Source organism: Pezoporus flaviventris, unplaced genomic scaffold (assembly GCF_033815535.1).
Source record: "Pezoporus flaviventris isolate CSIRO_AGI_PZ_B2104156 unplaced genomic scaffold, CSIRO_AGI_Pfla_v1 ptg000148l, whole genome shotgun sequence".
NCBI lineage: Eukaryota > Metazoa > Chordata > Aves > Psittaciformes > Psittacidae > Pezoporus > Pezoporus flaviventris.
In genome coordinates, this window is record NW_026892696.1 from 786308 (window position 1) to 813232 (window position 26925).

General features: G+C 48.5%; 2 protein-coding genes and 1 long non-coding RNA gene across 5 annotated transcripts in view; 2 read left to right on the forward strand and 1 right to left on the reverse strand.

Moving 5' to 3' along the window:
- The first annotated feature begins 20 nt into the window (after positions 1–20).
- Positions 21–3509, forward strand: HTR6 (5-hydroxytryptamine receptor 6). Its single transcript, XM_061479430.1, has 3 exons — positions 21–802; positions 2149–2307; positions 2820–3509. The coding sequence occupies exons 1-3, from the start codon at positions 74–76 to the stop codon at positions 3189–3191; spliced, it is 1260 nt and encodes a 419-aa protein (XP_061335414.1). The 5' UTR covers positions 21–73; the 3' UTR covers positions 3192–3509.
- Positions 3510–5771: 2262 nt separating this feature from the next.
- The window catches only part of TMCO4 (transmembrane and coiled-coil domains 4), a 31191-nt gene continuing 10037 nt past the window's right edge, over positions 5772–26925 (reverse strand). For all 3 annotated transcript variants that reach the window (XM_061479418.1, XM_061479417.1, XM_061479415.1), the window contains 9 exons: positions 24371–24468; positions 23501–23644; positions 22907–23026; positions 20959–21123; positions 20334–20470; positions 19263–19347; positions 14857–14974; positions 12038–12155; positions 5772–6317 (listed from right to left, as the gene is read on the reverse strand). In XM_061479418.1, the coding sequence (XP_061335402.1) occupies positions 6024–6317; positions 12038–12155; positions 14857–14974; positions 19263–19347; positions 20334–20470; positions 20959–21123; positions 22907–23026; positions 23501–23644; positions 24371–24468 (1279 nt within the window). In that variant the 3' untranslated portion in view covers positions 5772–6023. The remainder of the gene's footprint in view (positions 6318–12037; positions 12156–14856; positions 14975–19262; positions 19348–20333; positions 20471–20958; positions 21124–22906; positions 23027–23500; positions 23645–24370; positions 24469–26925) is intronic.
- LOC133283016 (uncharacterized) lies at positions 12162–13168 on the forward strand. The gene is made up of 3 exons (XR_009747747.1): positions 12162–12299; positions 12389–12498; positions 12974–13168. It is a non-coding gene; the product is annotated as an uncharacterized LOC133283016 (long non-coding RNA).

Sequence of the window (26925 nt, forward strand, 5' to 3'; positions counted from 1 at the left end):
TCTCGCCCTGGTGCTGCCCCCTGCCATGATCACCTAGCACCGGGCGTGCTGGCGAAGCTCCCTGCAACTCCTCATGGAGGGTGACTTGGGAGCCCCCAACGCCAGCGTGCTGGGGGAGCGCTCGCTGCTGGTGGGGAGCAGCTGGGTGGCTGCTTTCCTCTGCTTCATCATCCTGCTGACCGCGGCGGGGAACTTCCTCCTCATCCTCCTCATCGTCACCCAGCGCTCCCTCCGCAACACCTCCAACTACTTCCTGGTGTCGCTCTTCATGTCCGACCTGATGGTGGGGCTGGTGGTGATGCCCCCGGCCATGCTGAACCAGCTCTACGGGCGCTGGGTGCTGCGCAGTGACTTCTGCTCGCTCTGGTACTCCTTCGATGTCATGTGCTGCAGCGCCTCCATCCTCAACCTCTGCATCATCAGCCTGGACCGGTACCTGCTCATCATCTCCCCGCTCAAGTACAAGCTGCGCATGACCTCCTGCAGGGCCCTCTGGCTCATCCTGGCTACCTGGACCTTGGCCGCGCTGGCCTCCTTCCTGCCCATCAAGATGGGGTGGCACGAGCTGGACTTCGAGGTCCGGTCCCCAAACGTCACCTCCCGCGGGGATGAGGACCAGTGCCGGCTGCTGGTCAGCCTGCCCTACGCCCTGGTGGCCTCCTGCCTGACCTTCTTCCTCCCCTCCACCGCCATCTCCTTCACCTACTGCCGCATCCTCCTGGCGGCCCGCAAGCAGGCCGTGCAGGTGGCCTCCCTCGCCTCCAACGTGGCCACCGCCACCGCCGAGGAGGCCACGGCACAGGTAAGGTGCCCACGGGGACGCTGCTCCTTGCTGGCACCCGTGCGCCGGGTGCAGGGGGGCGTTTGTGGCTTCTGGAGCCAGCAAAGCCAGGCTGCGGGGGGGATTTGGGGCAACATCCACCTCGGTGTCCTCTGATGCCCCCCCCCGTGTCTTGTCCCAGCTTTTGAGCTGCTCGGGAGCACAGGAACAGCGCAAGGAACGTATTGAAACCCAGGCGAAACTGAATGGAGCTTCGGCTCCCTTCTGGCTGGGTCCTTCCAGGGGGTTTTAATCCTCCCTGACTTCCCCCTCCTCAGTCCTGGCCGCGGTGGGTGTGAGGCGGATGGGGGAGAAGGGGTTTAAACCACGGCAAATGCCAGGTTCCAAGGGAGCCTTTGGAAGCGGCAGCGCCTGTTCCTGCTCCCTGGTGCCTAACGGGAGCTGCGCGATCCCTCCTTGCATCGCTGCTCAGCCTCGGGTGTGTGGCTTTTATCACCGGGGCTTGTTTGTGTTTCTCCAGGAGAAGGTAATTGCCGCTAAATGTAACAGCTTTAATTCCCTATAATGGGCTTTACTGACCTCGGGTCCTGCAGGGAATGACAAACGTAATTGCCTTTAAATACCTTGATTTAGTTCGTTGCTCTCTCTTAGACAAAAGCAGCCGAGGCTCTGGGATTCGCCCAGCTCCTGCACCTGATGGGATGCGCCAGCCTTTCCAAAGGGAAATGAGGAGGGAAGACCAGCGACAACAGCATCAATGTGCCTTTTCCGCCCGCAAGTCAGGGGTTTGGGTGCTGCAAACACCTCGAGGTGCTCGGGTGCTTTGCTCTGTGTGAAACCAGCACCACCCCCGTGTCCCAGGAGGCTCCTCCAGGGAATCCTGGAGTTTCCCCTTTTTAACCACGTTTTCCTTCTCTTTTCTGGGCCCCAAGCTGGGTGCCAACGGGCCCCTGGTTATTTCTGGCAGAGGGCTGAGCTAATGGCTTCGGTTTGGGTTGCAGGGACAGAGCCCTGAGCTGTGGGCTCTGCAGGCTGACATCTCTGATGTCCTGCCTTTAACCACAGAGTTTCTGCTCTAAGCAGCAGCTCAGGCTGCACCTCCAGGGCATGTTTTATCCTCCCCAAAGCCCTGATGAGCCGCGTTTGTCTCTAAAGGAGCAGCCTGACGAGAAAGCCTCTGTTTTCCAGTTACAGCGCTCTCAATGTTGAGGGCTTCTCTTGCCTCCTCTCCCCGACGCGCGGTGCAGTGCGTGCCCCCTCCTGCCCACTGCCCAAAGGGAAAGAACTGCAGGCTCTGCACTTCCCTGCAGGCTGGGGCCGGTGTTCCAGCTGGTGGGAATCGCTCATTGTCCCTTCTCCCTCCCCAGGCTCCCCGCGCCCCGAGCCAGCCCGCGGCCGGCAGCGAGAGCAGGAGGTTCACCAGCAAGCACAGCAAGAAGGCGCTGAAGGCCAGCCTGACGCTGGGCATCCTCCTGGGCATGTTCTTCGTGGCCTGGCTGCCCTTCTTCGTCACCAACGTGACGCAGGTAAGGCTCGGGTGGGTTTGACATGGGGGTTTCAGTCGGTTTTCACTTCGAAACCAGATGGGTTCAGGCTTGGGCACCTGCAGGAACGGCTGGAAAGGCTCCAGGACCAAAGGGGCAAGGGATGGGGCAAGAGGAAACGGCCTCAAGCTGCACCAGGGCAGGTTTAGATGGAGCTGAGGAACAATTCCTTCCCCAGAGGGTGCTCAGGCATTGGAACAGGCTGCCCAGGGCAGGGCTGCAGTCACCGTCCCTGCAAGTGTTCACACCCCATGGAGACGAGGCCTCAGTGCCATGGGTTAGGGGTGGCCTTGGCAGTGCAGGGGTAAGGGTTGGACTGGATGAGCTTAAAGGGCTTTTCCAACCTGGATGATCCCAGGATCTCCCTGTGGAGCAGCATCAAGGCAAAGCCCTTTGGAAAGGTTCTGACGGGTTTCTGTGAAAGGGAGGTGCTGCCACGGCTGGGATGGGGGCTGAGACGGGCCCCGCCGCTGACCCTCGCTGTGTGCCCCCAGGCAGTGTGTGGCTGCGTTCCAGCCGGCTTCTTCGACGTCCTCACCTGGCTCGGGTACTGCAACAGCACCATGAACCCCATCATCTACCCGCTCTTCATGAGGGACTTCAAGAGGGCCATGGGCAAGTACCTGCCGTGCTGCCGGCGCCCCGGGGAGCCGCGGCCCAGCGCCATCTCCCTCTCCATGAGGAACTCCAACAGCGGGGCCCGCGCCGCCACGTCCCTCAGGAACGTGCTCACGCTGCAGGCTGACACCGACTCGGGGGTGCTGGGCAACGAGCACAGCCTGCTCCCGGCCCCCATGGGCAGCCTCGGCGCGGAGCCCCCCGACACGGAGCTGCAGCCCCGGCAGCTCAGCACCCCCCTGGCCTGAGAGGGGGTCCCGGAGCTCCGAGTGCTGGGAAGGATCCGTGCCGAGCCCCGTTTCACCGCCCAACGGACCTGCCTTGTTCTCCTCTCCTCCCATCCTGCCTCTGCTCGCCGTCACCAAGCGCTTGTCCCTCTCCAAGAGATGCTCCTTGGGGCCTTTTCTGGTCACTTGGAACCTTGGGCACCACATCTTCCACAGCCAACATCTCCCCGGAGTTAAACCAAGGCCTGGCTTTCATCTCCCACTCCCACAGCTCGGTGGGTCACCAAATGCACTGAGAGCAATGGGGGAAACAGCGTCCCATGACCCACGGGCAAGAGGTTTGGGAACAGAACATCCCATCTGGTTGGAGGTTAATCCCCTCGCCTGACTGGGGCTGTATCGGTGCTGCAGTGAGCAGCAGCACAGTGAAACCATCGTGTTTAATCACAAACTGCACAACGGGGGTTAAACGTGATGCAGGATGCTCAGCACCACTTCCTGGCTCCTCAGCAAGGTGTGGGTGTTTGCCTCGTGTGTGGCTCTGTGGGTATCCTGACAGGAGATAAGCTTCCCTTTGGATTGCATCCTACAGCGTCCTATTTTTGGCATGTGCCCATCATACTTTGACAATCCGTCAATTTTTAGATGATGTGGTTAAAAAAATAGACTTTTTATTCCCTTTGCAGTGAAAATGTAACCAAACATTGTCTTTTAAACAACAATTCCAGCCCCTCCGCAGCCACCAGCAGAGAGAAAAGTGACTAAGGCAGCAAGTGGGCACTTCAAACGTGTAATAACCCAATGAGTGCTTTTAGCAAATCCCTCCTCAAGTGCCTTCCTGACGTAGCGATGGGCCGGGGGCTGCCCCTTTGGAATCAGACTGCTGCCTTTTTCCAAGCACTCCCAGAACTCACTGTTATCCACACAAACCATCCCTGCGGGACCGGATGCTGGAAGAAGCCACCACACACCAAGCAAATTGCATTGGTTTTCTTTCCACATCACCCACGCGTGTTCCAGAACTGAACAAGGGGTTGGTATGAAGAAATCCACGTTTCCTTGCTATAAATGCCCCCCACCCCAGGGCAGGCAGTGCCTGTGGCAGGACTGAGCCCGGGTCCAAACAGCACAAGGGGTCGTGCACTTTTGGTACCTACCTGAGGACAGATGGGGTTTGGCATCGAGCATGAAGTGAGTGCATCTGCCCTTAAACTGCTTTACACTCTGGCTGTAGCTCCAGTGCAAAAGGAGCTGGCAGACACCGGGTGCAGTGTGTGAGGTGACCGGATCAGCAGGCACAGGATGTGGGAGATGGATGGAGAGAGGCCACTTCTTCAAGCCAAATGGTCAAAAGCAGTACCAGGACTCACTGAGCCAGTTCTTTGCAATGAGGTGCTTGCTTGTGGACAAAGCTTCTGATGCCACGGAGGAATCACCGCCCTTTCCTGCAGGCAACACCACTGCCCTGCAAAACAGGCTGGGGGCTCCCAGTCCTTGGGATGTTTCCAAGGCCCTGCTCTGGAATCAGCACTGAGCAGCACCGAGCCCCCTGACAGCAGGATGTGGAGAGAGGAAAAGCCCCCAACAACGTCAGACCCCAAACCAGCCACACTTTGGACTTCAGGAGAAGTCACCTGCAGGTAAGGTGTGCCCAAAGCTCGGGAAGGGAAGGGAAGGTGGGTATTAAAGTAGCTGCTGGGACAGGGAGGGAGGAGAAGGACTTGGTGTGTGAAACGGGAAGCTGCAGCCATGCTCCTTCCCCTCTCATGAGTCAAGACCTTCTGATCTGGAGGTGTTTCTACACGAGAAGGTTTCTCCTCCTGCCCTGTTCCTGGTAGATGCATTTGCTCGGGCTCAGCAGCAAAACAGGTCAGAAAAGAACCTCTGATGGAAGATGTGGATCAGTCCCACATGGGTTTGGAAGGCTCTGTGTGGTGGCAGATGTAAAGTGGGGTCCCTCCCTCCGGTGTGAGACTGGGGGAGCGGAGAGCGGATACCAATTAGCTCTTACGGAAGGAGGCAGAAATCAAACAGATTCATCCTATGCCAAGTATTAAGCCAATGAAAAATATGCCTGGAGGGACTTTCAAGGCTGGAGAAGTGTGTGAGACACAAAAGCAAAGTCTCTGTGGGTTGCTGGCTTGCAAAGCCTGGGAGGAGGTTTTACAGAGCACTAAAGCACAACCAGCCCACTCTGTTTGCTCTGCTGTGTTCACCTGGGGTCTCCAAGTGTGTCTCCACCTCGAGCACTCACTGCACTCAGCTCCCAGTCGTGTTGATGGGGAAGTGCCCAAGCCGGCACACCAAACCTACAGCAGGCAGGGAGAGGAGCCAGGCAGCCCCAGCCCTTCACCTCCTCACTCAGCAGAGCTGAAGTGTGGGCACTGGGATGTAGGTGCCTGGACACCAGAGCCTGCAGTGCACCAGCTCACATGAAAGCCAAAGCCAAATCGACCACCAAAAGTGGGTTTCATTTCCTAGAGCCCCTCTCCTCAATCTGCTTCAAAGTACCCAGAGACACCTCTTTCCCAAAAGTTCCACAGCAGAAACACAGCCCCTGATGGGGAGAACTGCTTCCTCCCAGGACAAACCCACTTTGTGCAAGGAGGGAAGCGCTTCCTGAGGAGCAGGGCTGATTCAGGCAGGAATCAGCCCCTTCTCCATGGGAGATGCTGTGGGCAGCTGCTCCATAAGCTCTGATCCAGTGACACACTGGTGCCATGCTCCAGGCTCTCAGGAGGGTCTGAAACCTGCAGCTGCAGCTCTGCCAGTGCTACCGATATTCCTTTGGGAATGCCAGTGCTTTGGAAGCAGTTTCAGTGCTGGTTGAGCATCTCTGCCCAGCACCGAGCTCTAATGTGCTCCTTCCCCTGCTGCCTGTTCCTTGGTTCCTCCCAGGACAGGGCTGGGGGAATCTGGGCAGTGAGCACTGGCTGGGAGAGCATCACTTGCAGCCACATCCTCATCCTCATCCTCCTCCTCCTGCACAGTGCCTTCCTCTTCCCGAGTCCTACTGCCCGCTGCCTGCTGGGACTGCCTGGCTGGAGGGGAGGAGAAGCTGCCACTGCCCTTCTTTTCCTTGGTTTTTATGCCCACAGCTTTGAGGATCGTGTCCATTTGCTTCATGTAGTCCAGGTGGCCGTTGACCTGCAGAAAACAAGAGTCCTGTTAGTGGGGAGGCTGTGGGGAGCCTGGCTCAGGCGAGTCCTTCAGCTCAGGAGCCACCAACATCATCAGACTTGGGGTTAGCTCTGAAAGGCTGGAAAAAAGAGGTCTGACAAATGCAGGTGCCATTGATAACCTGAGCTTGCTGCTCCCTGCATGGATTAGTTTTCCTCTAAGGGTTGTTTAAGTGCTCGGATGTTGCTGAGTTACAAACCCCCATATTCTGGGTACCACAAAGCATAATCTGCCATGGGCAGAGATACCAGACAAGCTGTTTTAGTTCAGCTCCCCACTCTCTGCTCAGTCATGTGCCCTCATCGTGCCTTAGGTCCCTAAAAGCAAAGATTATCTTAATTGTAATATAGTAATTCAATCTCAGAACAGCTACCAAGTGTGTGAAAGGTTCTTGGCTGGAAACAGTGACCTGGCCCACACTATAGGAAACTGGGAGCCTGAGGCTAGCCTGAGCCAAATTAAAGTCAGCAATACACAAACACACACAGTTTTACTGTGAGTGATTGCTGAGATAAGATAAACCCTTCTGAGATGGAGGCTGGAATGCTCCATTCCAGACAGGAGGCAGGAAGGAGAGAGAACCTCCTCTGCAGGTGATTGTACTCCACTGTGAGGGTGCTGAGGCGCTGGTACAGGGTGCCCAGGGAAGCTGTGGCTGCCCCATCCCTGGCAGTGTTCAAGGCCAGGTTGGACCCAGGGGCTTGGAGCAAGCTGCTCTAGTGGAAGGGGTCCCTGCCTGTGGCAGGGGTTAGAGCTGGGTGAGCTTTAAGCTCCCTTCAACCCAAACCAGTCTGGGATTCTGTGATTATTGTTAGATGCTAAAGGCCAACAGGCTGAAGGCAGAAGCTGCCTTCTCTGCTTCAGGTCTCCTGTGCAAGGTATGATTTGCATTCTAAGATATTTAAGCATCTCTGGTAAATTCAGTTTCTAGCAAATTAAACCATTCCTGACCCAGGCAGGAAACTCTCTCAGGCAACACCATCTCTTCTTTTCCCAAGTATTGCTAGGAATTAAGGAATTTCCACAGCAGGGAATGCCTGACACCACATTCCCAGGTTTCCTGCTTCCCAGGAAGGGGCTGCAAAGAAACCCAGCCTCCTCCCTCCTTGCTAGTCTGGCTGGGTCCTTCCCTGCTAAGCCAGCAGCCAGGCTTAGCAGCGCACCTTGACCAAAGCCTAAAAGAAGCCTCCTTTCCTGCATGGGTGGAATTCAAGCCTCGGAGCTGTTTGCAGGAAGCAGTTTCTGAGTGGTAACATTTGGATGCATTCGGGACTTGGAGCAAAATGAAGTTTTTAATCAGCACATTACTAATGCAATATGTGGCTTTAACCAGCCCAGATGGCTCAATGGGCTCTGCCTGTTTCCAACAGATTAGTTAATTAAAATAACCACTGAAGGGCTAATGGACTGGCTGTGGTGTGCATTGTTCTCTGAACAAGGCTGAACGTTTTACTGCTCACCAGGGGGGCTTGGTGCTAAAGAGAGAAACGAGCAGTGTTGGAGAAACAAGGAGGAAATGGGCTTTTTGGGAGGGGTTGGGAAGGCTCTTGTTTGTGTGTTCTGAAACCTCTGCAGTCACCAACCCGCCCTGATCAGCACTGAGGAATTTCTCAGCCTGTCATGTTCTCTAAGTAGGGAGAACAAATCTCCTCTGCCCCCCTAAGGAGAAGACTTTAGTAACTCCGCATCATCCAGCAGCAGGAATTCCTCGAGTGCCATGATCACTGGGTATGAGTGGTTCTGAAGGGCTGAACCTTCCCTGTGCTGCTAAAAGAGAAGCTTAGGCCTTCTGAAAGCCTGTCTCAGATGCCGGCTCTAAACGTCTTGAAAGGAAACTCAATTCTGTCTCCAGGATGGCCCAGGAAAGAATTCCACAAAGCCAGACCAAGGCAAGCCCTGAGAAGCATTAAGAGGAGGTAGGACTCTTTCTCTGCTATAGAATATATGTGCCAAATCCAATACTGTGACCTTAAGTACCGAGCCATCAGCAAAAGAACAGCAAACACATTTTCTTGCTGCTTTCAAGCTGTGCAGCCATCCTGGTGGGAAAATGTAGTGATTCCATCTCTTAAAAGCCTGTTTTCCTGTGCTGAATTCTTCCACTGGCTTGGCTGCACAGGAGATGGGATGGGAACATTGAAAACGTTACAAGGAACAATAAAAGCATTAAAGGGAAATAAAAAGTTGCTTCAATATCTGTCAGAACAAAGGGCAGGAGGAATTCTGGAACAAATGGAATAGAACAGTGTTCTTGTAACCAAAGCAAATACATTTATGCTCGTTATAAGGAAATGCAAGCAGTGGGGTAGGTTTATCAGTGTGCATCAGTGACTTCTCCCCTGTGGTATCTTATTTTATGGCTGCTTTGACGCACTGGAAAGCACAAGCTGCCTGTATCACTAATTCTGATGTGGGACAACAGCACTGCACTGCCTGATCTCCAAAGGGCTACTACAGGTGACAGCACTGCTCAGGTGGATCCATCAGTCAGCTGGAAGGAGCAATCAGTCTGGTACTTTGGAAAGGTTTCCATAGTTCAAACCCACCCCAAAAGACCAGAAATGTCATTGAGAATAATGGGCTATTAAAATTCCAACTGAAGGCTTTCTGTTGGGTGCAGTAAGTGCCATAAAGACAGTTCAGTTTATGGGAGCTGCAGCCCCCTCCCTGGAGATGAGGTGAGCTGTGATGCTGCTCTCTATAGTGATGGAGAAGTTCTGGGTGGAGAGGGCCAGGGGACAGAGATCAGTGTGTGTGAGGAGGGATGATAACAGGATCATCTCCAGACACCACACAGATCTCTCCATTTGCAAAGCCAAGGCAGGCTGCACATGCGCTGGTGAAGAATAAGAAAAGGAGAATTTATCTGCCATTAGCAGCATGGGAAAGGAAAGACTTCATCATGTCACCCAAGCACCTGCGTCCAACCTGGCCTTGAACACTGCCAGGGATGGGGCAGCCACAGCTTCTCTGGGCACCCTGTGCCAGCGCCTCAGCACCCTCACAGGGAAGAGCTTCTGCCTTATCTCCAACCTGAACTTCCCCTGTTTGTCTGAAACCATCACCCCTTGTTCTATCGCTGCAGTCCCTAATGAAGAGCCCCTCTCCAGCATCCTTGTAGCCCCCTTCAGACACTGGAAGGCATCATGGCCTATCCATGCTCTCTGCTGGACTTCCCACCATACATTCCTCCTACTCCTTTGCTTTCAAGTCCACTCCTGGTTTCTGCAGCAGTTAAACTGCCCAGAGAAAGCCCTGTTCTTGACTTGTGAACCCGCCTGAGCACACACTGCCTGTGCTCTGACTGGAGCAGCTCTGCAACGCACAGATGTTAATGCAGGATGTCATCTCCAATAGCCCATCTGAACAAGCAGCAATCAGCCTAACCCACCACAGCTCAATTGCTTCCTCGGTCTCTGTAACAGGTGCTGTCAAATAAATCTAGTGGATAAATCAGCCTCATTGTAACCATTAGGAAGGTTTTATAACTGCATTTGCTGAGTGGGAGGACAGTTTTTTCTCTGTTTTTTTAATGACAGCTAGCTAAAACCCATACTAATCACGAGAGACATGCAGTAAATGCCTCAGAGGTGAATCCCTGTTCATACTGGAATCTCTTAGTCCTGTTTATACTGAGAGCTCTTAGTCCTCCACTTATTTGAGGATTCTGAGGCAAAAAGAACCAAGCTCTTTGGACCCAGCCCAGTTTTCATCATGGATGGGCTGGGAGATGCCTAAATCAGTAGGGAGGCTGCCTGTATAATACTTTCACACTGAGCACCTTTGCATCACCTATGCTTTGTTATGGTGGCACAGCTCAGCCTTTCTTATTCCTGGCAGGACACTCCTGGGGATGGGATCCTGCAAAGGCATCTGCAGGGATGGAGCCAGTCCCCATTGCAGAAACTCTCTCTGCACTGTACTTGCAGCAAAATCCATCTTTGCTTTAAAACAGATTGCCCCTGAGTGTTTCCTTCCCATTCCTGCTCCTTTCACTTGTCAAATATTCATCAGAGTGTTCTGTAATTCTTTTCATAAAGCTCCATGGTCTGGAAAATGGATCAAGACAATGATACCTCATCAAGATCGGCTTCTCCTCCTGCGGGAGTTGCTTCCAACCCCAGTGCTTTGCAGTCAGATGAAGCAAGTGGAAGTGTCAGCTCCCTCTGAAAGGAGAGCAGTACTGGGCTGTCTGGGTACAGATGCACAGCAACGGAAGACGAGCAGATAGCAGCTCTGCAAGCTTATTCATTTAGAACTGTAAATACTGCAGCTCTGGGGGCACTGGGGCTGCTGCCAGCCAGGCAGGAGGGAGTCTGCAGGGCTCTGGGGAATTCAAAGTCCAGGAAGCAGAAAGTCAACAGAAAGAGGATTTCTGAAGAGAAGTCAAAAAGAGGAGAGGAACATGGGCTGAGCTGACAGGAGTCACCCAATGCCAACACCGCTTGACACCTTTGGCCATTCTTCTTTTCATGCCAGCAACAGATGTCACTGCTCACAAGTGACTAATGGCAACTCTGGGCATGGGGAAGAACTTGCCTCTGGGCACATGTGGAAATGCAAACCTAGAAAACCCAGTGAGATGCAAAGATACAGGAAAAGCAACAGTGCTGGGCCATGTTTAAAAGCCTTTACTACAGCATTTCCTTCTGGGAAGCCTCTAGTTTGTTCTGCAGGGTCTCTATTTGATCTGTAGAGCATTAAGCCCTGTATTTTCTGGCAAGGGCTGGCCATGGCTCAGGTATAACGAATGAAATGAGCAGGTAACAGTTGTGTACTTATAGGCTCAGCAGGCTGGTGTGCCAACAAATCTGAAAGCACTTGAGTGCTTTTGGCTCCAGAGCAGCATTGACAGTGGGGACATTCAAACTGCAGCATCTTCCAATCCACTTTGCAGAGTGAAAAATGAACTAAAACATGAAGATGTGGCAAAACAAGAACTGTGTGTCCAAGATCACTGTGTATATGGATAAACAAGGAAGTTCTGCATGAATTCCTGTGAAAGAGCTCACTCATCAGTGAAGACAAGGCAATGAGATCATTAGTTTGCTTAAGGTAATTGAGTTGAATATTGCTAGACATGTAATCCAGTGGCTTTTCATTAATGACACCAGATAGCTTTGAGGAAGTTGATGTCTACCAGGCACATGGGTGAGTATCTTTCTGTTTCCTGGAGACCTCCAACAACTCATCATAGAGCTGCTGCAATTAGAGACTGGCTCCTGCACCACAGCACCAGTGCAGCCCAGAGGACCAAGGTACAAGGTCTGTGGACTTGTCCCTGTATGGACCTGAATGATGTTGAAGGCTCCACCAAGACAAGGCTGCAGACTGCAGTGTGTTTGAGCTCCAGGCTTCCCAGCTGCTAATCCTACCTATGTGCCCCCTACAGGGCTTGCAAGACACCAGGATCTTTCTTGGAGACAATGGCATTTTCTGTCTCCAGGATGAGGATTTCACAACAAAAAAGTCCTCAAAATACCCAAAAAGAGAGGCAGATTCTCCTTATTTTGCTCAATACTGAGTGCTGGCTGGGCAACAAAATCTATAGTGAATTGTGAGATCAGCAGGGAAGGGAAGCACACAGAGGTGCTCTCTTCAGGATCCCATTCTCCTCTCATCAATGACTGTGAAGTTGCAGTGCTGCAAGCAAAGGAAACACTGAGAAAATCAGTAGTATTACTTACTACAGATGAAAGGTCCATGTTTACCATCCTCCTGTCCTCTAGGTCGACTGGCTGGAGGCCTGCAACATTGATCTGGGCAGAAGAGGTTCTGTACACAAACCCCAGAAGCCAGTCCCCCCTAGGAGCAGAGCAGAAGAGCATGAATAAATCCTGTTGCCAAAGCAAAGTAATTTGTAGAGATCACAGCAGGTTCCTAGGCCATGGTTGTGTAAGTCTGAATTGAATCCTGAGTCATGGGTGTAGCCTCTATTATGTGCAGCAGGTTGAAAAATCTGACCCTTCTATTCCTTTCTGTATTTGCTTAGAGATTGCAACACATTCACATATTTAACCTTTTTAATGTACTAACAGGTAGAACATTCTCCAGCCTGTAGAGAGCTGCCAGCGTGATGAGGCCTACACCACCAATGTTGCACATAAAGATCAACTGTGAAGCTCCTCGGGGTGCTCCTGATTTAGAGGTACAGTACAAACACATGGTTTCAATGACAGAATAAGGAAGAGTCTGTTCCCACTGTACAGCATAGCCATAAGTCACTGCAGCAGTGTCAGGGTGGACTGTAGCATGATGAGTCCTTTGGCAATAACCTCCTGGGCTGAGCAACAGTGTAAAATCTGTGCACCTAAACACTGTGGAGCAGATTTAAGCTGTGATGTTTGTACTCTGTGATGGCAGGAGGTGAAACACACCTGCACAGGTGTCCGTTTCTAGCTGCTCCTGTCCACTCCAAGATGGTCTATGTTAGAAATTGTAAATCTACAGAGAGCTCTGCAAAGTCTTTGCAATGCATCCTTGCTACTCAAGCATGGGTTCTTTCAAAGGCTGAGTGAGTCTGACTCATTTGGTTAAGGTTTCCCACTAGGAATTTGTAACCCTGCTGTGAAATGGGATGGGCCAGCTCTGACAGTTGGGTTTCACTCTCTGTGTCCTCTCAGGCTTCAGAGCTAAAGGAGACAAGTCACACTGGCCTGGAGTTCATCAAATTAACCCAAACAACTGTATGAGTCTGTGAAATTGGGCCCACACCTGATCGTGCAGGAATTCTATTCAGTGTAACTCATCTGATCTAAACACAGTTACTCCTAAAGTGACAGAACAAAGCCACAATTGGTATGAGTGAGCGACCAGAGGCATCAGGTGAAGTCATACCACTAAATCTTTGCATAATCCTTCTCTCATATCTAATAGACTCACATAAGTTCTCCCTATCTCTCAGCTACCTCCTCCAGCTGCCCTCTTGCTAACTTAGTAACCCTCAAATCCAACACTGAGGGCAAAGTGTAGAACCAGCAGAGTGGTGACAGGCTCCTCACCTGCTTCATCCTGTCTGGGAGCAACAAGCTACAATTTCTACATCATTTTGCATTCAACATTCGATTCATGAGCAGAGACAAACCAAACTACTGCACATACAGAGGCACAAACACACACACACAGTTTTATTCCAACAGCACACGCAGACTTTGGAACTATAACAAGATCTTTTGGGGGGATTTCGTACTGCAGGAAATGAATACACCAAGCTTTCTGGAGTGAAATTGGGGTTTGTATAAGACAGGCAGGAAGAATATTTGCCAGGGCAAATTCAGTTCCATGCTACAACTGCATCCAGCATTTCTGGCTGCTTGGAGGACCCCAGAAGCACTGCCAAGGAGGCAGGAATTGCCTTTTTCTTCTGTCACACGCAGAACTCCTGTCAGTGATTTGCACCTCCAGCGGCTGTAAAACCTCCTGTGATCCAGAAAGGACAAAAGCAACAATCTACAACCTCATCTTACACCTACATACACATAGAAATACACATGTATGTGTGTACAGAAAGTACCAGCAGCATTTTCAGCCCTCCTTGAACCAGGCTCATGGCTTTATAGGCTGCCTTGACTTGCAGTTACATGTTATTTACTAACCTTCTTGTCTGGTTATTTCTCACTTTAGTTTCTGCATACTTTTAGTCTTCCCTGCTTCATTCCTTCATTTTAATGTCTCCTTTTCCAATTGTGGTGGTAAGCAGTGTTCTGGTCACAATTATCTCCCAGTACAGAGTCATTAGATTTGATACCATCACTTGAATTCTTGATTAGCTTTTATAAGATTGCTTCAGCTGTTTCATGCCTCTGAATCTCCCTCTCCTCACCCAGCACACTCTGCAAAGCAGTGTTAAAGGCTGCTATTTGGTTTCAAGGTAATGTTTCTATTCTTCCCCATCCTTAGTAAATTTAGTACAACTATTCCAACTGTACCTCTTTTGTAAGTAAAATATCTTGGTCATATGGACTATCCTGACCAGAAACTGACTCTAGATATAAAAAGTCATCAATTTGCTTGAGCTCCTTCTCTTGCTCCCCACCAGCAGTCCCTGGTGAATTGTATCTCAGAGCTTTCTTAGATTTTAATTCTCATTCTTTACCTGTCAGTGAACTAAAGGGCTGTATTTGTAATCCTTTACACCAAGCTGAGATTGAAAGGGGCCTTAGAATATGTCAAATGATGCACACAAATACACTGACCCAGCTTTAAGCTGATATAACACAGCCACTGTACAAACAGGACACACGCACTGAGCACCTCAGGCTTCCTTTGCATCACAGAGAGCAGAGAGCTGGACACAGACCAGCCTTCAGTGTCTCCTGAAGACTGGCATCCAAAAGGATCTGAGGGAGAGACCCTCAGCAGGAAGAGGCTCTGACACTTGCCATCTCTGGTGCTACTGAATCAGTATACTCACCAGCTGAACAATTACTCACTTACAAATGTCTAAAAGAGATAAATTAATGAAATAATTTCAAAGTGATACCAGGACAATGAAGCACGTACAGACCTGCAGTAACCATTTATGATCCTGCCCGACACCACTTTTGCAATAGGCTTCCAGTACTTGGGATCTCCTTCCACTGGAGCTCCCAGTAAGACCACATCTTCAATGATGCCTTGGAAGTCTGTAAAGATGAAAGTAGAACAGCTCAGATTGAGCAGACAGATCAGGAAATGTATTTTAACACATCCGTAAAGGAGGGGGTAGGTTCTGATGTGTACTATGGAAAAATCATCACTTCTGTGATTTAAAGACAGGAGCAGCAGAAAGGAGGATCTTGAACATCATTCTGCATAAATTGTGTCTGCAGTTCAAGCTGGAGTCAGTAAATGTGAAAACTGGAAATCCTGACATAGTGAAAGGGGGAAGACTGATGGGAAGAGGGAGAAATGGCCTGGAATGGTTTGTATTGGAAGGGACCTTAAAGCCCATCCAGCTCCAACCCCTGCCACGGGCAGGGACACCTTCCACTGGAGCAGCTTGCTCCAAGCCCCTGTGTCCAACCTGGCCTTGAACACTGCCAGGGATGGGGCAGCCACAGCTTCTCTGGGCACCCTGTGCCAGCGCCTCAGCACCCTCACAGGGAAGAGCTTCTGCCTAAGAGCTCATCTCAGTCTCCCCTCTGGCAGGTTAAAGCCATTCCCCTTGGCCTGTCCCTACATCCCTTGTCCCAAGCCCCTCTCCAGGTTTCCTGCAGCCCCTTCAGGCACTGGAGCTGCTCTCAGGTCTCCCCTTCAGGAGCCTTCTCTTCTCCAGGCTGCCCCAGCCCAGCTCTCTCAGCCTGGCTCCAGAGCAGAGCTGCTCCAGCACTTGCAGCATCTCCGTGACCTCCTCTGGCCTTGCTCCAACAGCTCCACATCCCTCTTGTGCTGCTGCCCCAGAGCTGGATGCAGGTTGCAGTGGGGGACTCTCCAGACCCACTTTGATAATCTACCAAATTTGTTTGATTTTCATAAAGGGCACTTTAACCTGGGTGCCCAGGGCATGATTTGCTGAAAAGGAATGTTGACTTGGATGCATAATCAATCTTCCTCTTATCAGACAGCCACAGCTGGGCAATCCACCAGAAATCATGACTGAATGAGAAAATTTGGGCAGCTCTGCTACTTTCCTAAAATTCCAGTAAATATATTAATATCTATTCATAAATCATCTTGGTAAAGAGCTCAAGAGTGATAGCATAGAGCTAAATGAAATTCAGAGTCCTTGGAGGCTCATGGGCATAGCATGCCAAATCCATACTCGCCGGCCCTGGGAGCCCAGCATTCACAAGCTGTGAGCCAAACCATTCCCAGGCTGGCCTTTGCATGCTGTAAGCTGTATGCTGAAGTTTGTGGGGATGTGAAAGTGGGAATGAGCGCATAGCACCTCAAGTTTGGATGGGGAGGTGCTGCCTGACTTGGTTTTTTACACGTAAATCAATTGGTTTCCTTCCCCTGATAGCAGGAAAGGACTTGGAGCTGCATGCAGTGCCTGGGTCTTTCTCTGCAGTGTAAATCCCAGCACCTGCCAACAATCCAAAAGAGCTGCTGTGGTATTATTTCTTATTGCAACGCAAAGTTTGCACCAATGGAGAACAGCAAAGAGCTATTCCATTTTGGTAGTGTAATCTGAGAGCAATAAAGTCCTGTTCCCAGCAATCATGGGCAATGAAAAAGACGCTCAGAGCTTAGCCAAAAAGAAAAGAAACCCAAAGCCTCTCAAATGGCGAGCTTGTTCCAACCAAGGTACTAAATTCCCTGGCCATAGTGTGAACCAACTGAATAAACACACAGCTAATTCATCAGCATCCTGGACATTTGGGCAAGGCATTGGAAGCTTTTGTTTCTCCAGTGCTTTGTACAGCTTATTTCTTGCTTAGAACTAAAATGCTTGAAAAATACACACTTTGAATTGTTGACAGAAACCTGAGAACAGATCACTGACCTCTACAGTGCTGACACTCTTGTTTCCCAGTTTGCAAAACTGTTCCATGATGAAGAACAATAAAAGCTGCACAGGCAGGAAAATGAAGAAGAGGGGGCAAAAAATAAAACCTGGTAAGATCATAGAATCCCAGCCTGCTTTGTGTTGGAAGGGACCTTAAAGCTCATCCAGTTCCAACCCCCTGCCACTGGCAGGGACACCTTCCACTAGACCAGCTTGCTCCAAGCCCAGTCCAACCTGGCTTTGAACACTGCCAGGGACGGGGCAGATTTGCTGAAAAGGAATGTTAACTTTGATGCATAATAAATCTTCCTCTTATCAGACAGTCACAGCTGGGGGATTCCAGTAGAAATCATGATTGAATGAGAAATCTTGGGCAGCTCTGCTACCTTCCTAAAATCCCAACCAATATATCAATATCTATTCATAAATCATGTTGGTAAAGAGAGACCAAGAGTGATACCATAGAGCTAAATGAAATTCAGAGTCCTTGGGCACCTTCTCTGGGCACCCTGTGGCAGCTCCTCACCACCCTCACAGGGAAGAACTTCTTCAGCATTAGATAAATCAGTACACTGTGATTCGTCACCTAGTTTGGTTTCAAGGTTCAGGTTCTGGTGGTAACAGCAATTATCAATAGTTCACTCTACTTATTCACTAAATGCATGGGAATTGTGATGAAGAAGTATGACCAATAACCACCCTATGCAGTAACTTGTCTCTAACGGGTCATTGCTGCATCTTCTGCTCTAATACCATTTTCTGAAAACCTCCTGAGCTCTGGCTTCCAGAGTCATTTGTGATCAGCTATCCCAAAGGTTACTTCATTGCTTTGCAGAACAGTGTTTTCTGTGAACAGCATCTGAGTTTCTGCCATGGTGTTTCACTGGAGAATCCGTGCTTAGCTGTTTGTCCTCAGAAATGCCACTGCCATCTGGATACAAAAGGCTGCATGTCTAGGCCTTGTATTCCTTTTGTGTGAGACGTCCAAGCCCAAACCCAAACGAGTCTCAGATGTCGCAGGTCCCAGCTCCATTCCTTCTGCGGCTTGCGCTGGAATGTGCCTTGGCAATGTGCACTGAACATGCTGCTTTTCATCTCACCAACAGCTCAGCTTTCATAATTCAATTAAGGAACTGAAAGATCACTGTGCAGTGGGGAGCAGCTCTGATACATAATTACAATGCAAGATTTCCTTAGAATGGCAGCCAACCTTAAAGACCCCTAATGATTTCCTTTCCTGTATTCCTTAGCTACAGTCCCCTTATTCCAGCACGAGGCTGCACACCATTAAATAAAAACCTGGAAATATCCCAGCCCTTGGCATTCTTTGGACACAAGAAGAGTAGATTTAGGGCCAGATTAGGATCTGGGTTCTGGCTTTGGGAGAACTCCATTAGGATCGTTCTGGATTTGATTAGATTTATTTTGAGGCCACAATTCCTGTTTTTGAAGGCTCGGATCTGAAACCAGAAGTGAAGTTCTGGTACACAGCTGTCAAGAGAGAAACTGCTGACCTGCTCTGTCCTCACTTGACTCTATTCCCACCTTCTTGGCCTTTATTGAACATTTTCCTTTATAAAGCTCTTTATTTATTAGGGGCTCTTTGTGAGGCTGGATGGTTAATGAAGTAAACTGCCACAGAGGGGGAAGGCTGCAGGCACACACTCACTACTGACTCAACTCCAAGATGCAATTTGCATCAACTGATCATCATTTTATTCTCTTTCTAAATCAAAAATAGAATCTATTAATAAACAGAACCACAATGGGTAATAAATTGACAGATGGTTTTATACTTGACTTTGGGGAAAAATTACCATGAAAATAGCAGATGACAGTGGCATTTTAGTGACTTAAATGGAAGGGAGGACTCAGGGAATCAGCTACAATAGCTACAGAGAGCTTCCAATAAAGGCAAGCCATCCTCTGCCAAGATCACAGCATCGTGTGGGCAGCTCACAGACAGATCCAGCAGCTGAATGTCACTAAATGTCAAGTTGTTGTTTACAGACTGGAGACCAAACTGACACACTGAGCACCTCGAGTGAGCACAGTGGATTTAATCCACTGAATGTGCGGAAGTGACAGGAGAATTGGGCTCCAAATGCATTTCAAAACCTTTTTGTTTAAGGCTTTTGTCTTATACTAGAAGACTCAAGCTCTGTTCCAGAACTCTTTCTCTTCTGTAGATAGAAGGCAGAAGTTCTTCCCTGGGAGGGTGCTGAGGGGCTGGCCCAGGGTGCCCAGAGAAGCTGTGGCTGCCCCATCCCTGGCAGTGTTCAAGGCCAGGTTGGACACAGGGGCTTGGAGCAAGCTGCTCTAGTGGAAGGTGTCCCTGCCCGTGGCAGGGGTTGGAGCTGGAGGAGCTTTAAGGTCCCTTCCAACCCAAACCATGATTTGATTCTGTGATTCTCTTGGAAGAAAACCTTCTCTACTGGCAGTGAGGAAAATGAAGGTGAAAAAGGTTAGAAGGTGAGTTTTACCTTTTTCTTGAGCCATTTCCTGCAGGCAGAAGTAAATGACTCTTGCACCCAGACTGAAGCCAATCAGTGTGACAGGTCGCTTGCCCTACGAAAAAAAGGGAAGAAATGCCATCAAATACTATTCTATACCCAGAAAGAGACACTGGCCAGGTGATCCCCAAGACCCTGATCCACAAAACACACTTTGATATTTGATATCTTTTCGCTATTCAAAAAGTCAATTGAAAGAATCTAATGATCACAAGTTACAATAAAGTAGATGCTTCAAACAGAAACAAACCAGAAGCTGTCATTGGCTTGAGGTTTCCAAATGAAACCTAATTCAAGGATCAAAGTCTTCCTAGAAATGTTTCAATGAACAGAAAAAGGTGTAACACAAAAATATTGACTGCTTCTAGATTTGACTGAGTGACAGCAGCACCGTGTGGTTGTTCTACAAATGATGTGGGGTAAGCTAATGAGATTTTCTGTGAGATCTAAGGGAGTCTAAGCTCAACAAGAACATAAAATGCTCTTCGTGTTAAGGAGGGAGTAGGTGTGCAATGGACTCTTTAGCCATCATGCTATCTAGTTTGAGATGCTCCCAACATTGGAATGTGTGTTTTCACAATAGAGGATGCTTAAAAGGCAGAAACAAAAGCCCGCAAGCAAATCAAAGGGCTCATATGAAATCAAGTTTATTGCCTTTCCTTGTATTTATCAGGGTGCATTTTTAACACTCTTTACTCTCTTTCCCTTTTCACCTATCTTTACTTTCTGTTCTCAGGTTTCCACTAGGTGTGCTGGCCAGGCTGTTTGGTGAGCTGGTCAAGCCTCTTGTCAATTATGACCTGGATCTCCTCTTCTTCAATTAGAAAAGCTTAGGTTAAATGGTACAAATCTCTGATTTACTTGGGATCTCCTATTTTCCCCAATGAACCAGATTCATGCAGCATTTTTTTCATATTATTATTAGGGTTTTTGTCTCTGGAAAGATATCACTTGAGAGTTAAGGAGCATGACTCTAAAACTTAACCTCCACAGGCCATATCCCTTCCAGCCATTATTCCTGGATCATTTCTAACCAGTTACCTGCTGTCGACTGAGCAGGATATGTGCTAGGTGCTTGCCTACTTCAGCAGAGCGATGGAGACACACTCCCCAGGGGTTGTCAATGACACTGGCAACAGTCAAGAGCGAGGTTGGCCAAGTCAAAGCTGTCACAATACCTGCCACACACAAAGCAAACAGCACAGCAGAGTCACAAATCGGGGCTGCTCTTGGGAAACATCAAAAGCAAGACAGGTCACTGAAGTTGAAAGCTAAACCTGGGAACTTGTCATTTCCAGTTTCTTCTTTCTCAAGAGCTGATTTAAGCAATGTTTTGCTAGATGGAAGATAAGAAAGAAGCTGATGTTCTGATATGGAGACAAACAGACACTGTGCATGAATGTAACCTGCATGTCTGAAAGCTTTATGTAAAGCAGTAAAACCCAGTGTAACAACAGAGAGAAATAAACACAGTCACACGTCAAGGAAGGTGTTTCCAGCTGTCATTTTGAAGGAATGAGACAATGACACAGAGGCACAGCAGGACAGGAAAGCAAATCTAAACTATAGGTGTGGCTGAGGATCTCAGCTACTCCTTTAAACAGACACCAACACTGAAACTGCACAAGAGCCACTCGAACGGATCTGATGTGATTTAGGTCCTTACCTGACAAGACAGTAAATTTTAGGGCTTCTTGAGCCATCATGTTCACAAAACCATTCAGCAGGGTATCCAAGGCATTGCCAAGCTCCATCAAGTACTTGGATTCCCAGGCCAGACAATACTGCTCACTCGACTGCAACATGCTGCTCCATGGTGCTGTGAAGCTCCCTGAGGAAGGTTGCAAAGATAGAATCTATAGTCAGAGAAAGCACAACAGCGGCTTACTCATGGAAGTCATGCCTGAAGCCATGGCTACAAGAGGTCACCCTGGCTGGATGAGCCCAACAGAGAATTAGAAAAGAACCTGGAATGCACTGATCTACTGTGAAAATCAGGAATCATATTTAAAAATAAAGATTTAGACTCTGTATTTGCACTGGTTTTGGTCTCTGTAAGTAACTGTGTAGCTTTAGCTGCCTTGGCAAAGAGGCTTCAGCATCGACAGGCTCAGAATTCATGACCCATTCAATTGATTCAGAGACTGCAAAGACAGATGGACATTAACACTAATTATGTCAGGTATTAAGGACATTCCTCCTATCATTAGCCATCAGGCTGAGTCCTGCAGCTCCACCTTCTAATGTAGGCCAAAGGAAGGCCTGTCTTGAGAAAGATGAGTGCTGAATGGCTGCGTGGACTGAGCTCAATGGGACCAGAGGCATGGAAAACACATAAGATCTTGTCAAAATCCACTGCAGAGCAATTTCCTAGCACTTGAGTGAGGTGGGCAAAGACTGCAGCAATGATCCTGTCTGAAAACAAGCACATCCAGCCTGCAGTCAGTTTTACTTTGCCATTCAGCTGCTTCAGTCGAGTTGTTTTCCCTCCAGGTGTTAACCCCTTCCCATACTGCTCCTTCTCCAAAGGGTGCAGGGCAGAGAGCCCCACGTCAGATCATACCACAATATACTCTCAGCTCTGTGAACATCCAGAGAGGCAGCTTCTGAGAGCTCAAAACTCACAAGGCAGTGAATTCCCTAAAAATCCCATCCTGTTTTAAGGAGTCATGGGAGTGTGTAAATAGACAGATACAGCTGTAAGGAGGAAAAGGGATGACAATCCTAATTTTGCTTTTGAAAACATTATAGCAGATTGCTAGTTATGGAAGAAGAATGTGTGTCATTTGTAACTCCCTTTTAAGGGCAAACAGACACAAAAGGGGTCCTGAAGGGACACACTTGTCTTTGTAACAGTGCCTGGGAACCCTCCAACCCTGAGGATCTGGACCCCTGGCAAGCAGACAATGAGAGAAACCAAAGCAGAGCACTGCAAAGTGAAAATAACCTTAATCTGACAGCAAGCTGCAACCTAACAAGGGGGAGGACAGAGACATCTTTCTGCATTAATGATACCCAGTGTTAATTATGAGGCTTTGGAAGAAACTGGCAGCTGTTCAGTCAGGTTCTGAACCTATCAGACAGTTGGCATATTTTATGTGACAAGCTGTATTGGCAAACAAAACACTACAGACCTTTGAAGGTTGCTGCCTGGAAGTTTTGAGTGTTGTGTTTAACAGGGTATCCTTCACAGAACTTTCTTGCCAACAAAGCTCATTAGGTGGCAGACACAGGAGAAAGATACTCTTTTCTGTTAATTACTGGAGGAGAAACATAAGGTCTCCAAGCTAGGTGAGACACTTTGTACTAGTGCTGGAAATGATCCACCCCAAACAGACCGTTCCTAGCTAAACCATATAGCATTTATCAACAGAAACAATCCTGCTCTGACTAGCACTCCTATTATCACTACCAATTTAGTGTCCTCTCTCTTTCCTCTGCTTTGACTGCGACTGCAGACTGGGTTACAAAGTCTCATGTTGAGAGGGGATCTGTTTTAGTCGCCAGGCCATGCAAGTATGGGGAAGCCATGGCTATGAGAGCACAAACACTGCCTGGAGTGGGATCCAGACATGGCTCTCAGGCTTCACTTGGTTTCCTCATCTTATTCTTACCATATTTGCCAGGGCACAGCCATCCAGTAATTGCTATGGTGATGTGAAGCTGCTTTCCTTCAGTAAGTGGGAGGAATTCAAACTCTTCTATGGCTCCCACACGCTTCTTCATCTTGTACCCTACAAACAGCAAGGCAGAAACACAAATTGAGAAATCACACAGCAAGGACAGACTCTGCTAACAGTAGACGTTCAGAGTAACTTGGGATAGGGTTGTTTTTCCCTTTCCAAAACCCTCAGCTAGTCCATGCATTACTTAGAACTTGGTATGGAGCCAGCCTGATCCTTCTGAGCTTGTGCAATCTGAAGCAACCAGCAGAAGGCTTTTTTGCTGCAGACCAGACATCAGATGTAGGAGCTGCTGCTTTCCATGGCAGCATCTTTCTAACCTATAGCAGCAAGCTTTCATTTCCTTCATTTCCCATCCCTGGCAGTGTTCAAGGCCAGGTTGGAGAGGGCTTGGAGCAATCTGGTTTAGTGAAAGGTTGCCCACGGCAGGGGTTTGGAATTGGATGAGCTTAAGGTCCTTTCCAACCTAAAATATTCTATGACCTTGTGCCTCAGTAGCTGAGAAATGTGTGGTCACCCTCTTACCAGTAAGGCCAGCTCCAGCTGCTCCAAAAAGTGATGCCATGACAGCAATTCCAGCAGTTGAACCTAAAGCAGCTGCTCCAGCACTTCCTATGACTGTAGCAGCTCCTGCAGCAACCAGGGGGGCAGCAAGACCCCCTGTCAAGCCTGAAGATGCAACAAGTAACATCACTAGATTATTATGACTTCTAAAATCAGGCAGTCGACTCCCCGTGCTGTGTGAGTGCTCCTAATGCTACTGAAGGAGTACAGATGATGGTCTTTTTGGCGTCACTGACAAAGGGGCTTTCTGAGTCCTTCCCCAGGCCCTGAGTCTCTGCACAGATTCTCTGAATGACTTCAGCAGAAATGAAAGTCAGAGTGTGAGGTAGCCTGGGGTGAGATGTGCCCTGTTTGCTTAGGAAATATTGATCTAGTCTCACACTGTTTTGAGTTGAGAGTTGAAGATCTGATCCACTTATAACACACAGGATAAGAGTGAAAAGGGAGAAAACATGTTTTAAGGGTGACAACCTCAGTGTAATACTTCCCCCAGCCAGTGAAGCTACGCTGGAATAACTTTCCCAGCTAATTCTTTCCTTTTTAGAGTTGTGTGGATGAAACTTCTTTTGGATTTGGGGTTTCTCCTGTTGCTGTGGGGGTTTTTGTTGTTGGTTGGATGATTAGGGTGGGTGTTTTGCGATCTGAAGCAACATACTGTCTTCAGTTTGGCAAAGGAAAGCAGTGAATGTTTTAAAACTAGAGCATGGGCTCAAAGTTGTGATGGTTTCTGCTGCTGGATGTGTAACTCAGTCATAGCCTCCCCCCTCTGCCCCTAGTGCTGTGCATGCAGTTCAGGCCTGCAGGTCTCCAAAGCGCCTGGGGCAGCCTCACCAATCACTGTTCCGCCTCCAACGGTTGCCAGACCGATGAGCAGGTACCTCTTCAACTTCTTCCTTCTTTCCTTCTTTTTTCTTGCTGCTTCTGCAGTTCTGGATGGGGATTAGAATCACAAACACTGATGGAAAAGCCTGACGGATTACAGTGCTGCATCAGAGCCTGCTTTTATTCTCCTCAGTGTAATCTCCCAACTGGGAACAATAAAAAGTAACATGCAGGTGTGGACTGTGACAACACACTCAGATTCATGAGCATGGACATAAACCCACAGATGTACACTGAAAGGATTTAATTGCTGACAAAAGCCAACAGATGTTACTTACTTGGAAAACCCTTCCTAATAGGAATGAAGCTTGTAAGAAATAAGAAACAAAAAGTCAAAGCCATTTTAATAACTATATACTGCCTATGTGTCATAAACTAACACAAGAAAGTGAAGTGGGAACAGGGAAAAGTGTTTGGAACAAAAGGGAATAGGGGGAATTTGGACTAACAAACACTGAATTGAACTATTTCCCAGCAACAGAGTGTATATTGAGCTGCTTTCGAATTGCACATCACAATGTAATAATAGAATAGGTATTAAACAGTCATTAGTTCCTTTGTCTGTGTGCATTTAAGCTACATTTTAACAGGCTTATCAGGAATAGGTAAATCAACCTAAAAGGAGCAAATATCACTTATTAGGTACTACTTTTGGCTTCTCTCCACTGTCTTTCATTTCTCTTTTACCAGAAATGCTTCCCCCTTCAAAGGAAAGTGCAAGAAACAGAGTATATTGGAATAAGTTGTTTACAGAGGAAGGTTCTTTCCAGCCTGCTTACGCAGAGGTTAATCTGAGCCTCGAAACACGAGAATTTAGCTTGCTTCCAAACTTGGATATTTTCCCTCGTAATCCTAGCCTAATTGTGGATTTCCATTACCCATATAATTGCCTAATCCTTCCTGGAACCCCCTAAGCACACTGTAATTTTGATAAAGACAATTTGAGATGAGTCCCAAACAATATACAGCTTTGTACAACACAGCAGGAGGAGAATGAAGCACAGTGGGTGAAATCCCTGCGTCGCTGAAGTCAGCGGCAGAACTCCCACTGACTTGCATGGCACCGAGGCTTTGTCTCCACAGAGATGTTCCAAAAAAGCCTCCATCATGTATTACCTTCTGCAGCTGCAGACATTAACTGTCTGCAGAGAACAACACTGCAGCCTGCAGTGGGCGCTTCTGCAGTTTCTAAGTATAACTAAGTTCACTTGCTACACCCCCATGGTCAAAGGGGAGTTTGGATGTGCCCTGGTTTGTGCATGCAGTCCCTCATCAGAAGGCTGGCTTTGGAAGAAACCATTCCTGGTGTTCTTCAAACAAGTGCTGCAGTCTAATACCTAAGTTGGCAATATCCAGCAATTTCTGTTCTGCAGAGTGGTTCATCAGCTTTTATAGTCAATATGCTGTTGCTCCAGAGAGCTGAAATACACCTTTATTTCCAATAATGAGCAATTTGTGTTATTATAAAGATAGCTTGCAGCTAAATCCTGCCTGAAGATGCAGTAAGTAAAACTACTGTCATGACAAGTTTTACCTTCCATTGCTTTCCTTCTGTAGCTGTTAGCAACTGCTTTTGCTTCCCTAATAGCTTCTGCATTACAATTATCCCTTGATTGCTGCTTTTCATCCACTGTGGTAATTAACTGCCTCTTCTCATACTTCTCTGCCCTCAGTGATCTTGGTGGTGCAGGCTCTTGCCTGAACCACAAATTACATTCAGAGAGACTTTATGGGTGGAATTTCAGGTCATTTTCCAGTGATGAAAAGTGGCATAAGAACACATGAGTGAGCCACTGATGTCCTGTTTTCCAGTTTCTTGCAGAACCCTGTAACAAGGAGAGGCACACACCTGCAAGTCAGGACAGGCTTGGTGCTGATAATACGGATTTAAGTGTCTGGAGCATTGTTCTACAGAGGACTGTACATTTAGCCTTGCAGGTTCTGGGCCACAGTCCAACACATCCTCAGCAGCAAAGGCAGGAGGACAAATACCAGTAAGAAACACCTATGCAGAAGCTGCCAAAACCCTGTTTGGTTGTTACTGTTACAAAACCTCTTCTAGTGGCTGGTCAACGCTGGAAGCATCCTAAGCAGGTATCAATGTACTCCCTGCCTCCAAAAGGTCTCTGAGATCAAAGCGCTGACAGGTTCATGTTCTGCTTGCCTTCCCCATTGACTCCTAATTTTAAAACAAGCAAAGGGTTATTGATTTCCCACAGATCTCTGCCTTGTTTCAGCACTGCAGAAATGGACTCTCACTATAAAGACATTTTTTTCCTTTTATATCATAGGTATTTACTTCCATGGCTGCAATTTGGGCAAAGAACAAGAGTGAAATCCATAGTTTTCACCATACACAAAACCCACTGGAGCTAGCTGCAGTGTTTGAAAGCCATGTTTGTAAATATGCAGCATAATTCACCAGCTTCTCTTGTCGCTATCAGACACACTGCTATATCTTTCAGTGCTACAGCATCCACAGTCCAGTCAATACAGAATTACCA